Source organism: Leptopilina boulardi, unplaced genomic scaffold (genome assembly GCF_019393585.1).
Source record: "Leptopilina boulardi isolate dan_hultmark-lab unplaced genomic scaffold, ZJU_Lbou_2.1 LbouV2_169, whole genome shotgun sequence".
Taxonomy (NCBI): Eukaryota; Metazoa; Arthropoda; class Insecta; order Hymenoptera; family Figitidae; genus Leptopilina; species Leptopilina boulardi.
The window spans coordinates 1783879-1799058 of NW_026137717.1; the positions used below are offsets into that span (position 1 = coordinate 1783879).

The window sequence follows — 15180 nt, forward strand, 5'->3', positions numbered from 1 at the left end:
CAAGAATATGCAATAAAATCGTCTGCCTAAGAAAAATTGAATTTTCTTGAAAGGTTTTTTATGCTTATGGATGCATTTTTGGTCATAAAAAAGGTCTTCCTCTACTCGGATCTGGGAGTCAATTTTTTTCTACACTTTTCGGTGTATTCTGTGCAAGAATATGCAATAAAATCGTCTGCCTAAGTAAAATTGAATTTTTTTGAAAGGTTTTTTATGCTTTTGAATGCATTTTTGGTCATAAAAAAGGTCTTCCTCTACTCGGATCTGGGAGTCAATTTTTTTCTACACTTTTCGGTGTATTCTGTGCAAGAATATGCAATAAAATCGTCTGCCTAAGTAAAATTGAATTTTTTTGAAAGGTTTTTTATGCTTTTGGATGCGTTTTTGGTCATAAAAAAGGTCTTCCTCTACTCGGATCTGGGAGTCAATTTTTTTCTACACTTTTCGGTGTATTCTGTGCAAGAATATGCAATAAAATCGTCTGCCTAAGTAAAATTGAATTTTTTTGAAAGGTTTTTTATGCTTTTGGATGCGTTTTTGGTCATAAAAAAGGTCTTCCTCTACTCGGATCTGGGAGTCAATTTTTTTCTACACTTTTCGGTGTATTCTGTGCAAGAATATGCAATAAAATCGTCTGCCTAAGTAAAATTGAATTTTCTTGAAAGGTTTTTTATGCTTTTGGATGCGTTTTTGGTCATAAAGAAGGTCTTCCTCTACTCGGATCGGGGGGTCAATTTTTTTCTACACTTTTCGGTGTATTCTGTGCAAGAATATGCAATAAATTCGTCTGCCTAAGAAAAATTGAATTTTTTGCTTCCTCGTGGAGGAAGCTTTGTAGTCCTTTCGTTTATAAAACTTTTCAAAGTGGCGGAAACAAATTTTTTTCTTTATAGAAACAAATTAAAATTTTCATATTCATATGGATTTTATTAAACAAATAAATAAAGAACTTTTATTCTTTTATATGAGATCCTGATCAATTGTCCGGATGTATGTATGTGTGTGTGTGTGGATCCCTTTTTTGTTTTGAAGATCATGTAATGAACATCTGAATTTACAACTTGTTTATTTAAATATTTATAAATTGTCATTGTCTTTTTATAAATACATAATAAGATTATAATACTTTAATACAATTTAATTTATTTTATAAATAATTATATCTTAAATTAATTACATACTATTTTCTATATTAATTCTAAATGTTAGTATTACATACAATTTTCTATATTAATTCTAAATTTCAATTGAATATTTAATTTTTTACTTTAAATCTGAATAAAATTTAGTATTTGTTGAAAATAAATCATGTAATTTATTTGCCATTCGTACCATTCTTGTTTCCGTTGGACTTTCATAATCACGCATTTCAATAACCAATACTTTTCTACCACGTATATTAGCATAACGCATACCTTCAATTATAAATTGAAATTTTGAATTAAATATATGTATAAAATTATTGTAATTATTATTTTGTTTAATAACACGATTTAAATCAACAACACCAGCTTGATTTGTTAATGTTATTTCCATTAGCACTGGGAATTCCGATGATTTTCCAGTTTGTTTTAAACAATTTAATTCCTCAATATCACGCGTACGTGTAAACATTAAAATTTTATCAAATACAACAATTTTATTATCCATAAATGATTTAACAATATTTGGTGACAGTTCACTATTAATTATTTCACCACGATATAATTTAATTGATTTATAAATAAAATCATCATTACATTGTCTTAAACCAATACGATTAATTGCTGCCTCTAAACGTCTTATTCCATCTTTATTTTCGACTAAACGATGTTTAAGATGTGAATACAATACATAGTAATCTTCAAATCGTAATTGTTGTTCGGCATTGATTAATAATTTATAATTTAGAAATGCTTCTTCAATATTTTGTAAATAGACGGAACTGTATATGAATTGAATTTTTCGTTTTGCGGTAGATAATTCGGTGATTTGATCTAAATTTTGATTTAGAAGAACATCTTGAATGTAATGATGATTCTCAATTCGCCAATCATCGTAGGGATATTGAAATTGCATATACATTAAATCGTGGGCAAATTTATTGTAAGTTGGCACAAGACTAGTGCTACTTGGATTTGTATTTAGTATATATGTTGAGAATATATCCTTTGATGTTGTATATCGACACATAAGTGTGTTTTCACACAAAAAATTCGCTGCCTTACCAATTGTCTCCATACGTGTTGATTCGGTGATTTGATTTTCAATTCCTAAAATATTATTTTTATTTCTTAATTCCCTCCATAAATTCTCATCAATTCCATGATTTCTAAGATGTACTATTAAAATTTTATCCCTTGGTGTGTAGAAAATTTCAGTTACTGTAAATAAAACATCATTGAATATAATGTAATTATTTTTAAATTCCTCATGAAATTGTGTTATATCAACAAATCCATAGGAAGAATCAATTGTCAAATGATAACGTACTTCAATTTCAATGGGAAATTCTTTTAATTTTCTACCCACCATTGCTTTTGGTGGTTCAGCACTCAACATTGTGATATCATTGAAAAAAAATGTTTTTCCCTTTAATGTTTTAACAAAATTAATATTATATTCACCACGAATTATTTGAGTGTACCATAATTTAGACGGTACTTTTAGTGGAAATTTTTGATTCAATTGCAAAAGTGCCAATTCATTACACGTTGTACGTAGTAAATTTATTTTCATTTTATTTCTTTTGATTAATGGCATACCATAATTTTTAAATGTCATTAAAATATCACGATATTTTATAAATGTTGAAGTTCCTATTATATTTAGCAAATCATTTGGTACATTGTTAATTAATTGTTTCGATGTTCCGGGAATATTGTCAAGTTCTTCTATTTGCTGTTGATGATATAAAAATGTTTCTGGATTTGTATCCAATTTTGTTTCCTTTATCTGATTTAAAAATGATTCTGGAACATTTTCATTAATTGTTTCAATTAATGGACTTAAATCAATTTCCTGTTTTAGTGATGATTTCACCGAATCACGAGGACTTGTAATCATTTCTAAATTATTGGGACGAAATTTTTTATGACGATATTCAGAATAATCAATTGGTGTTAATTTTCGTTTTAATTCGGGAACATTCCAACCGACTTTAATTCCAACAATTCCATCGGTGGAAAAATATTTTGCAGTCATTGTACGCAATGCATCGAGTGCTTGGGGATAATTGTGTTCTAATTTTGGAGTAGGAAAATTGTGTCCTGCTAGACTTCCTGTCAATGTTTCTAAATATTCAACACTTGTTACTTTAGGAAGATTTGAATTTTGATTTCTTGAAGTGCTAGGTAAATCAGAATTTGATAATTGATTAGATTCCAAATTCTGTTGTCTTGTATTCGCTGAACTTTCCGGTAATTCCGGTGATCGTGGTGCATAATTTCCCTCTGCTGGCTGATTTACATTTTCCGTTACTCTTCCTTTAGTTGATATTTTCTGCCAATTTACCCTATTATAATAGACATGATAATTATGAATTTTCCCAATATCTCCACCTTGGAAAATTAATTCATTAATTATAGAATTAACCCGTCGGAGAGTGTCCCAATTGTCCATTTTTAATTTACCTTTACTTTCACCAATTTCAGGAATGTATTCTTTATAGTAATTTCCCTCCCTCACTACTGGTAAGGGAAATGAATAACCCTCGATACTTCTTAATTCCATTGTTTTTCCAGCGGCAATTAAACATTTAGGTCCAAATAAGTTGAATCCACCTGGATAATAGTATCTAACAATTTCGTAATCGTTACTTTTGGCTAAAACCAATTCTTCGAAGACGAAATTCTTCTTCAATAAAGATTTTCCAAATAACACGATATTTTTAAACTCTGGAATTTTTTTAAAATTAGAAACTAAATTTTTGAACATTCTACATAAAGTCCGATAACTAAATCGACCAATTTGATATGATAATTCAAATCCCGGATCTAATGTTCGAAGCGATGTCACCGTGAAATCGGTTAAAAATTGTTTAGTAAGAATTTCGCTAGCAATTGTTCGATATGTCATTATGGAAAATTCCTTCATTACTTCAACGATTGGTAATTTCGCGATAATATTTGTCCTTGCAATAATATTTGAAATTAAATACTTTTTACCAATTTGCATTGCTAAACTTTCGGTTAATTTACTTATATATTTAACAGCTAAACCACCAACTGGAATTAAAGTCAATGCATCTAGTGTACAACTAAATACAGCGTTAATATGATCATTTGCCCATACACTTTCAATACAATTATAAAATGGAACAAGAGATTTTAGCAAATTTATAATTTTCTCACCAATCGTCTCATTGTAATAATTTTTCTTCAAACTTTGTATAAATTGTTTTGTCTTTATATCAGCAATTCTTTTAATAAATACCCTATAATCTTCATTAGATAGTTTGAGAGTACGGAAAAATATTGCAACTTCCATTTTTATTGTTGGATCATTAGCAACAGCTTTGGCAAATTGTTGTTCATTTCCCTTACACGTGAGTAGAGAAAGAATATTATTATCTTGTTTAAAAGCGTAAAAATTTGGTTCCTTATTTTTTTCTATTAAGGCAAATAAAAGATAAATATCATTATTCGCCTTTCGTAGGGTTGGTGGAATATTTGCCATAAACATATCATAATTAGGAACAATTCCAAGTTCAACGGTAACATTTGAATTCATTTTCTCTGCTAATTTACTGTCGATTAATATTTTTTCTATTGCATTTCTCTCAATTGTATTATATAGAATTTCAATGTCAATGAAATATTGATCGTAAACTTCATTTAAATCGGGAAAATAATCATCTTCTTCAATATTGCATTCTTTAGGAAGTGTAGTTCTAAATATTGCCAATGGTAAAGTTTTATATAATTCCACATGAACTAAAGATACTTGTGCAATAGTTTTATAGTCACAAAATAGTCGAATTACTTCAGCGGCAATGTACGAACGACTTTTTAATGAATTCATTCGTTTTTCCAATTGATAATGTAAATTGCTATTAATGTCATCTTTTACAATAGTTGACATTTTGTAACGAATATATTTAAATAAATTTCTATAGGCACTAATCCAAAATTCATTATTTAGTGTATTGCTTTCTTTGAATTTCTCCTTTTGATTAAAGGCGTAGAAAAATAATGCTGGTGTTGAAAATAAATTTAATGCCATCTCATAGGCTGTGCTATTAAAATAAATGAAATCAATCTCGCGTGAAATCAAAATATATTCATGAAACGTAAGATTCGGAGATATAGCCGATACAGATCTAATGATTTTTAAACCTACCATTGCGTATATATAATTCACTTCCATTATGCTCATGTCTTGTTCGGGTTGAGGGAAAATTGGCCAAATGTGATTATCAAAAACTTTTTGAATTGTCAAACCGTTGAGACGGAAACTATAATTCCCTGACGAAATGCTTTTGGAAGTATAATTTCCTGATGGAATATTAATGGAACTATAATTTCCAGACAAAATATTAATGGAACTATAATTTCCTGATGAATTATTATTGGAACCATAATTCCCTAAAGGAATACTATTGGAACCGTTATTCCCTAACGGAATATCATTGGAACAATATTCCCTACTGGTGTAATTTTCCGAAAGATGCTGAAACACTTTCTCCTTAAGAACCGAATAATTTACATTATTAGCCATGTTAATGATTTTAGCCAAATATCCATTAATGTTTCCATAATGAGAAAATAGAGCCTCGCTAATGATATACTGATATGTTTCATCAACGTATTTCATGTCAAGTGTTTCATTTTCTCCACCACCATAGAGATCACTTCCCTTTAGTACTTTTTTTAGAAGTTGAAATTTTGCCTCGGATTCATTTTTCGATTTATTTAAATACTCAAACAGAGTATTTAAAACAGGAACAGACTGACTTTTCTCATCAAGTGTAATTAAATCATTGTTGTAAAAATAAATACCAAAAATAGTAATGTAGTGACAAACAGATAGAAATTGAAAATCTAATGATTGTTGCATGAAGATTGATGATGTGTTGCTATTCATTCTGAGATGGTCTGTTAATTCTGAAAATGATTATCGATTCTGAAATTGATTATCTTTTTCCTTCAGTTTAAAACATAAATTAATATCCAAGTTTAATTAATGTAATTAGGTAATTGATTTATTTAATTTAATTATTTAATTTATTTCATTAATTCAGTTACATAATTAATTTATTTAATTTAATTACTTTGATTATGTAATTAATTTAATTAATATAATTACGTTATTAATTAATTCTATTGATTACACAAATTAATTTAATTAATTCAGTGATGTTATTAATTTAACTTCTTTGATTATCTAATTAATTTCATTACTTTAATTACTTCAATTATCTAATTAATATAATTAATTAAGTTACGTTATCAATTCAGTGACGTTATTAATTTAATTAAAATGATTTAATTAAATTTAATTGTTTAGTTAATTCAGTTATCTAATTAATTTAATTACATTAATTACCTAATCAAATTAATTAATTCAGTTACGTTATTAATTTATCTACATTAATTATCTAATTAATTTAATTGACTTAGTGAAATTATTAATTTCATTACATTGATTATCTAATAAATTCACTGACGTTATTAATTTAACTTCTTTGATTATCTAATTAATTTCATTAATTTAATTACTTTAATTTTCTAAAACATAAAGTAATATCCAAGTTTAATTAATGTAATTAGGTAATTGATTCATTTAATTTAATTATTTAATTTATTTCATTAATTCAGTTACATAATTAATTTATTTAATTTAATTACTTTGATTATGTAATTAATTTAATTAAGATAATTACGTTATTAATTAATTGTATTGATTACACAAATTAATTTAATTAATTCACTGATGTTATTAATTTAACTTCATTGATTATCTAATTAATTTTATTAATAAAGTTACATTATCAATTCAGTGACGTTATTAATTTAATTACATTGATTCATTTAAATTAAATTACTTAGTTAATTCAGTTATATAATTAAATTTTAGTACTTTAATTACCTAATTAATTAATTTAATTAATTTAATGGAACTTACCAAATGTATATTTAATTTTGTTCCTCGCTTGTCAAAAATTATTACTTATATTAGAAAAAAGTTGAATTTTTTCAAACATTCTAAAATTTGTCTGTTACTTTAATAATTATTTTTATTCATCTATTGTCAATAGAAGATTAAATTTTTTACCTTCATCTTTTTTATGTGTTATTTCTTGTCTTTTTGGTGTATATTCAGTTGTTCTATTGATATTTTTTGTTTAACTATATTGATATTCAAACATCAATTCAAGGATATTTTCAAGTACACGTGTTTTTGAATATTATTAGTTTTTTTTATTATCTTGACAGATATGAAACTTTGATGGTACTAATAATGAGTATTTATATTAAATATAAAAAACGAAATTGAAAATGAAATATTTAAAATAATAATAATTAAAGGAATTAATTTTATTTGTACCATATGTTAATTAATTAATTAATTAATTAATTAAATTACCTAAACTATTTAATCACTTTACTATAGTAAATATCTAAGTTTAATTAATGTAATTAGCTAATTGATTTATTTAATTTAATTATTTAATTTATTTCATTTAATTACTTTGATTATCTAATTAATTGAATTAATTCATTTAAGTTATTTATATAATTTCTTCGATTACCTAATTAATTTATCTACATTAATTATCTGATTAATTTAATTGATTTAGTGAAATTATTAATTTAACTTTTTTGATTATCTAATTAATTTCATTAATTTAATTACTTCAATTTAGTGACGTTATTAATTTAATTACATTGATTTAATTAAATTTAATTACTTAATTAATACAGTTATCTAATGAATTTAATTACTTTAATTACCTAATTAAATTAATTAATTCAGTTACATTATTAATTTATCTACATTAATTATCTGATTAATTTAATTGATTTAGTGAAATTATTAATTTAATTACATTGATTATCTAATAAATTCACTGACGTTATTAATTTAACTTCTTCGATTATCTAATTAATTTCATTAATTCGCTTGTCAAAAATTATTACTTATATTAGAAAAAAGTTGAATTTTTTCAAAAATGCTTAAATTTGTCTATTACTTTAATAATTATTATTATTCATCTATTGTTAATAGAAGATTAAATTGTTTACCTTTATTTTGTCAACAATACTATTTGCTATTTCTTGTCTTTTTTGTGTATATTCAGTTGTTCTATTGATATTTTTTGTTTAACTATATTGATATTCAAACATCAATTCAAGGATATTTTCAAGTACACGTGTTTTTGAATATTATTAGTTTTTTTTATTAATCTTGACAGACATCAAACTTTGATGGTACTAATAATGAATATTTATATTAAATATAAAAAACGAAATTGAAAATGAAATATTTAAGATAATAATAATTAAAGAAATTAATTTTATTTGTACCATATGTTAATTAATTAATTAATTAATTAAATTACCTAAATTATTTAATCACTTTACTATAGTAATTATACTAAACATTAATTTAATTAAATTTACAATTTATTAATATGAATTTATTTTAATCTTTATTGAAATAAATTACAATATTAATTTTATAAGTACAGAAATTTTTATTTAATGACAACAATTTTTTTTTTTTTTTTTGATTATTACAATTTTATTTTATATCTAGAAAAAAGAAAAACTAAAATCAACATAAAAAAAAGAGTAAATTGAAAAAGAAACAATAAATAAAAATAACCCTGGCAAATTGAAAACAAATGAATGTGCGACGAATTTGTTGCACATTTATAATGAGACGAAATAATATTAATGTGCAACGAGTCTGCGCTAGGGAAATAACAATAATATTTAATTTAATTCTGAAATTTTATCTGCATAGAATTTAGTGTCAGTGGAAAATAATTCAAAAAGTCTATTTGCTATTTGAACCATCGTTTCTTCTTTTGAATTTCCAAAATGTTGTAATTTAATACAAAATACATCATGACCATTTAATAATTTAAATGCAACATCCTTTATGGCAAATTCAAAATTCGATGTAAATGTAAAAAATGAATTGTCAGCATTTATAAAACGACCAATATCAATAATACCAGCTTGATTTGCAAATGTAATTTCCATTAATGATGGAATTAATAACGATGATTGATCTTGATTTAATACTTTAACAACTTCATTATCACGATTTGACGATAATTTTAAAAACATATCAAATTCAACAACACAATTATTTTCAAGTGAATGAATTAAATTATTACATAATTCCGAACTAATCATATCACCACGATAAAGTACAATTGGTTTTCTAATCCATTCATTATCAGATTGTCTTAATGCCACTCGATTAATTGCCGCTTCAAAACGTCTTATTCCATCGACATTTGTTAATAATTTATTTTTAATCAACGAATAAATAACATAATAATCCTCAAATCGTAAATAATGTTCAACATTTGGAATTTTTTGATAATTTTCAAAAACCTCATCAATATTTTGCAAATGAATATCATTGTAAATTTCATGAATTCTACGTTTTGCTTCAGATAGATCAATAATTTCATCTAATTGATTATTTATTATTATATCTTTAATATAAGGATGATGATTTATTTTCCATTTATCAAAAGCAGAGGGAAAATTTAGATAAATAATATCCTGTGCCAATTTACTATAACTTGGTGTTATAATCGAATTTATTGATTTTATATCTAAAATATAATTTGATAGAAAATCCATTGATTCTTTAAATTTAAATAACAATGCATTGTCTGACATATAATTAGCAGCATTTTTTATAATTTTCAATCGTTGTGAATTTATTTCATCATTCTTCAATAAATTTTCAATATCATCTTCTCTTAATTTACGCCAAATTTTTTTTTCTATAAAATTATTTTCTAATTTAATATAACAAATACTTGCATGAGAATTAAAATTAACATCAATTACTTTAAAATAAACATTATTAAATGTAATATAATCATTTTTTAATAAATGATGAAAATTAGTTAAATCAATAAATCCATAGGGTGAATTAATTTCCAATTCATAATGTATTTGTATTTCAGAGGGAAATTTTTTATTTTTACCAATTTTCCTTAACATTGGTTCTTCATTATTCAATACAGTAATGTCATTAAAGTAAAATGTATTTCCTTTTAAATTTTGTAATACTGCATAATTATATTGTCCCATTACTGTTTGGGTGTACCATAATTTTTTTGGAATATTAAGTGGTAATTCTGTATCTAATTGTAGAAGAGCTAATTTATTAACAGCTGTTCGTAGAAAATTTATTTTATCACTTTCGAGCTTCATCAATGATAAACCCTTAATTTTTAACATCATTAGAATATCAAGATATCGTGTATATGTTTCATATGGTAGAATAGTTCTATAGAATATTGGTGATAAATTTGTTAAAAATTGTTTCGATGTACCGGGAATAGAATCATGATTTTGTATTCTGTAATTATAATATTCTTGTAAATCTTTTGTTAACGGTGCATTGGATTTTTGTATTTGATATTGATTTTGTAAATATATTTCTGGAATTTGGGAAATTAAATCCTTTCTTCTATCTATTTCCCGAATATTAGAAATTCCCTCATGTTCCTCACTTTCTGCTATTTCATCTATTCCTTTAGTTTCCAAAATTGGATTTTCATTTTTATCCCCACTTTGCTGATGTTTTAAAATTACATCCACTTTTTTACTATTAGAATTAGAACGAAATTTTTTATGACGATATTCGTAATCTAATTCCGTCATTCTTCTTTTGTTTTCCAAAAAATCTCCCACTTTTGATAATTCTAAATTCTCCTTTAATTTGATTTCATCATCAATGATTTTAGATTCCTTTTGTTCAAATTTAATAATTCCAGGCATTTCACTTTTAGCATTCAATAAATCCTTTAAACTTGTGGTATACAATGAATTAATATATTTTGAACTACTGGGTTCAATTTCCTTTGACGTTCCCGGTTGATCGAATATTGGAACTTGAGGAACAATATTTCCCCTCAAAGTTCCGGTTAATTCAATATTTGCCTGGGGATAATTAGAACCTAAATTACCACGTAATGTAACTTGAAATTCAGCATTTGGTATCAGTGCCTGAATAGATTCTTGAGAATTAGAAAAATTCTCCCTTGATTCTTGATTTTGATTTTTTGCTGATTCCTCTGGTTTTTTATTCCAATTTATAGTATTATGATACACATGATAATTATGCAGGGGATTTAGTTTCTCTCCTTGTAAAACAAGAACGTCCAATAAAAATCCAATACGATGTAAAACATCATTTTTATCCATTTTTAATTTAGTTGGAATTGTATCACCAGTTTTTGGAATAAATTGTTTGTAAATAATTCCATTGGGTGAATTTTCCGCCACAACTGGAATTGGAAAAGAATTTCCAATGATGGTTCTTAATTCTGCAGTTTTTCCTAAAGAAATTAAACAAGTTGGTCCAAAAAAGTGTGATCCACCTTGATAATAGTATCTAACAATTTCGTAACCGTTACGTTTGGCTAGAACCAATCCAATTTTATCGGAAACTAAATTTCTATTTTTCAGTATCGATTTTAAAAACAATATAATTCTATTAGCTGACGGAATATTTTGAAATTTGGTAATAATTTTATTAAATAGATGACGTAATCCATGCCAAGAGATTCTTGTACCTTGATAAATTAATTCAAATCCAGGATCCAGTGTTCGAAGCATAGATACAACTAAATCTTTCAAAAATCGTCTACTAAGAATTTCTCCCGCAATTGTCCTAACAGCTGTTTGGGATATTTGTTTCAAAATTTTGGTAATTGTCAATTTTTCCAAAATTCCTACAAGACTATTTGTAAGTAGATACCTTTCACCAATTTCAATTGTCAAAACACTGGTTAGTTTAGTTGTAAATTCTGTAGCAAAACCAAAAAATGGAATAAGAGACAAAATATCCATAGTGCAACTAAATGCAGCGTTAATTTTATTATTTTCACTTATACTCTCAATACAACTGTAAAATGGAATAAGTGATTTTATAAAATCGAGTATTTTCTCACCAATTGTTGGTTCTCTATAGTGATTCATTAGCTCTGCTATAAATTGTTTTGTCTTTATATCAGCAATTCTTTGTATAAACATTTTGTAATTTTCATTCTTTCTTTTGAGGAAATTTGCCAATATTTCTATTTCCATATTTAATGTAGGATCATTAGCAACTGCTTTAGCAAATTCTTGTTCATTTCCTCTATTTATAAGCAATTTCAAAGAATTCTTTTCCTGTCTAATTGCATAAAATTCTTGATTTTTGTTTTGTTTGATTACAAACAATAGATAAATATCTTTGTTTACACTTCTTGGTACAGGTGGAATTATTGATATATACATTGGATAATCAGGAACTCGTGCAAATTGAACAGTTGCATTGAAATTTAATTTTTCAATTAAATTACCATCCAGAAGAACTTTTTCAATTGCATTTTTCTCAATTGCATTGTATAATCTCTCAACATCTTTAAATTGATTCTCATAAATTGTTTCCAAATACGGTAGTTCATCAAATCGGCAACGTTTTGATAGAATTAATTTTGTCATCCAAGTGTAAAGGGTTTTATAAACATAGACATCAGTTTCAGGGACTTGTACAATATTTTCATAATCACAATATAATCTAAGTATATTTGCAGCAATAAATGTTCGACTTTTTAGAGTATTCATTTCATTTTCAAGTTTGTAGTGAAGACTATTTTCTATTTTCTTTGTTACAATTTGTTTCATAGTGAAACTAATGTGAGAGAATAAATTTTCATAAGCTTCGATCCAAAATTCATCAGTTAGGGGAAAATCAATTTTTTGAAATTTTGCCTTTTGATTGTAGGCGTAGAAAAATAATGCTGGTGTTGAGAATAATTTTAGTACCATTTCATAGGTTTCGTTGTTGAAATCCTGCAAATCAAGCTCGCGGGAGATTAGAATATATTCCTGGAAGGTAAGATTTGGAGTCGTGGATGATACAGATCTGATGATTTTTAAACCTACCATTGCGTACATATAATTCACTTCCATTATGCTCATGTCTTGTTCGGGTTGGGGAAATATTTGCCAAATGTAATCGTTAAAAACTTTTTGAATTGTCAATCCGTTAAGTTTGGAACTAGAATTTCCAAACGGAATATTCTTGGAACCGTAATTCCCTAATGGAATATTATTGGAACAATATTCCCTACTGGTGTAATTTTCCGAAAGATGTTGAAACACCTTCTCCTTAAGAACCGAATAATTTATATCATCCGCTACGTTGATGATTTTAGCCAAATATCCATTAATGTTTCCATAGTGAGAAAATAGAGCCTCGCTAATGATATACTGATATGTTTCATCAACGTATTTCATATCAAGTGTTTCATTTTCTCCGCCACCGTAGAGATCACTTCCCTTTAGTACTTTTTTTAGAAGTTGAAGTTTCGCCTCGGATTCATTTTTTGATTTATTTAAATACTCAAACAAAGTATTTAAAACAGGAACAGACTGACTTCGCTCATCAAGTGTAATTAAATCATTGTTGTAAAAATAAATACCAAAAATAGTAATATAGTGACAAACAGAAAGAAATTGAAAATCTAAAGATTGTTGCATCAAGATTGATGATGTGTTGCTATTCATTCTGAGACGGTCTGTTAATTCTGAAAATGATTATCGATTCTGAAATTGATTATCTTTTTCCTTCAGCTTAAAACATAAATTAATATCTAAGTTTAATTAATTTAATTAGCTAATTGATTTAATTACTCAATTAATTTAATTAATTTAATTATTTAATTAATTTTATTAATTCAGTTACCTATTTAATTTCATTAATTTTTTATTATTATTTATTATTTATTTGATTATCTAATTAATTTAATTGATTCAGTTTAGTTATTTTTTTAATTGCATTGATTACCTAATTAATTCAGTTACGTTATTAAGTTAATTACATTAATTACCCAATTAATTTAATAAATAAAGTTACGTTATTAATTTAATTAATTCAGTTACCTAATCAATTTCAGTAATTTAATTACTTCAATTATCTGATTAATCTAATTTCTTCAATTGTTTAATCCATTTAATTAATTCAATTATCTAATTTAATTAATTAATTATGTTACGTTATTTATTTATTTACTTTGATTACCTAATTAATTTAATTAATGCAGTTATTTAATCAAATTTATTAATTTAATTACTTCAATTATCTGATTAATTTAATTAATTTAGTTACGTAATTAATTTAATTATATTTATTACATAATTAATACAGTGACGTTATTAATTTAATTACATTAATCACCTAATTAATTTAATTAATTCAGTTACCTAATAAATTTTAATAATTTAATTACTTGAATTATCTAATTAATTTAATTAATTTAATTAATTTAGTTACCTAATTAATTTCAGTTATTTAATTACTTCAATTATTTAATCAATTTAATTAATTCAATTATGTAATTTAATTAATTAATTAAGTTACGTTATTAATTTAATTACTTTGATTATCTGATTAATTTAATTAATTTAGTTACGTAATTAATTTAATTATGTTTATTACATAATTAATTCAGTGACGTTATTAATTTAATTATATTTATTACCTAATTAATTTAATTAATTCAATAATGTTACTAAATTAATTACATTAATTGTCCAATTAATTTAGATGATTCAGAAACGTTATTAATTTGATTACCTAGTTAATTTAATTATTACAGTTACGTTATTTAATAATTAGTTTGATTATCTAATTAGATTAATTAATTCAGTAACAGTATTAATTTAATTAATTCAGTTACGTTTAGATATCTTTATAAAAATATTAAACAATTTTTATTTATAAAGAAAAACATTTTATCAATTAGAAAAAAAAATTATGTTTAAAAAATAATTAAAAAAGAAAGGATTGAAATAATTTTAATAAATAAAATTTACCATGTAGTTTTGTTTCGTTGCTCAACAGCAATTAAAATAAAATTTTAATTCACTTTTACAAAAAAACGCCTTTCATTTCTTTTTTTTCACACAAATATTATTTGATTCGTTAATAGAAAAAGGAATTTTTATTTTT

The 15180-nt window shown here is 24.8% G+C and overlaps 2 protein-coding genes across 2 annotated transcripts; both read right to left on the reverse strand.

Annotated features, from left to right (window-relative positions):
* Window positions 1–1235: 1235 nt before the first annotated feature.
* Window positions 1236–7216, reverse strand: LOC127277502 (uncharacterized). Its single transcript, XM_051298668.1, has 2 exons — window positions 7105–7216; window positions 1236–6083 (listed from the first exon to the last, which is right to left on the reverse strand). Exon 2 carries the CDS (start codon window positions 6061–6063, stop codon window positions 1264–1266), a length of 4800 nt encoding a protein of 1599 aa, XP_051154625.1. The 5' UTR covers window positions 6064–6083; window positions 7105–7216; the 3' UTR covers window positions 1236–1263.
* A 1399-nt stretch (window positions 7217–8615) lies between these two features.
* Window positions 8616–15139, reverse strand: LOC127277441 (uncharacterized). The gene is made up of 2 exons (XM_051298554.1): window positions 15045–15139; window positions 8616–13756 (listed from the first exon to the last, which is right to left on the reverse strand). Exon 2 carries the CDS (start codon window positions 13734–13736, stop codon window positions 8919–8921), a length of 4818 nt encoding a protein of 1605 aa, XP_051154511.1. The 5' UTR covers window positions 13737–13756; window positions 15045–15139; the 3' UTR covers window positions 8616–8918.
* Between the last annotated feature and the right edge of the window lie 41 nt (window positions 15140–15180).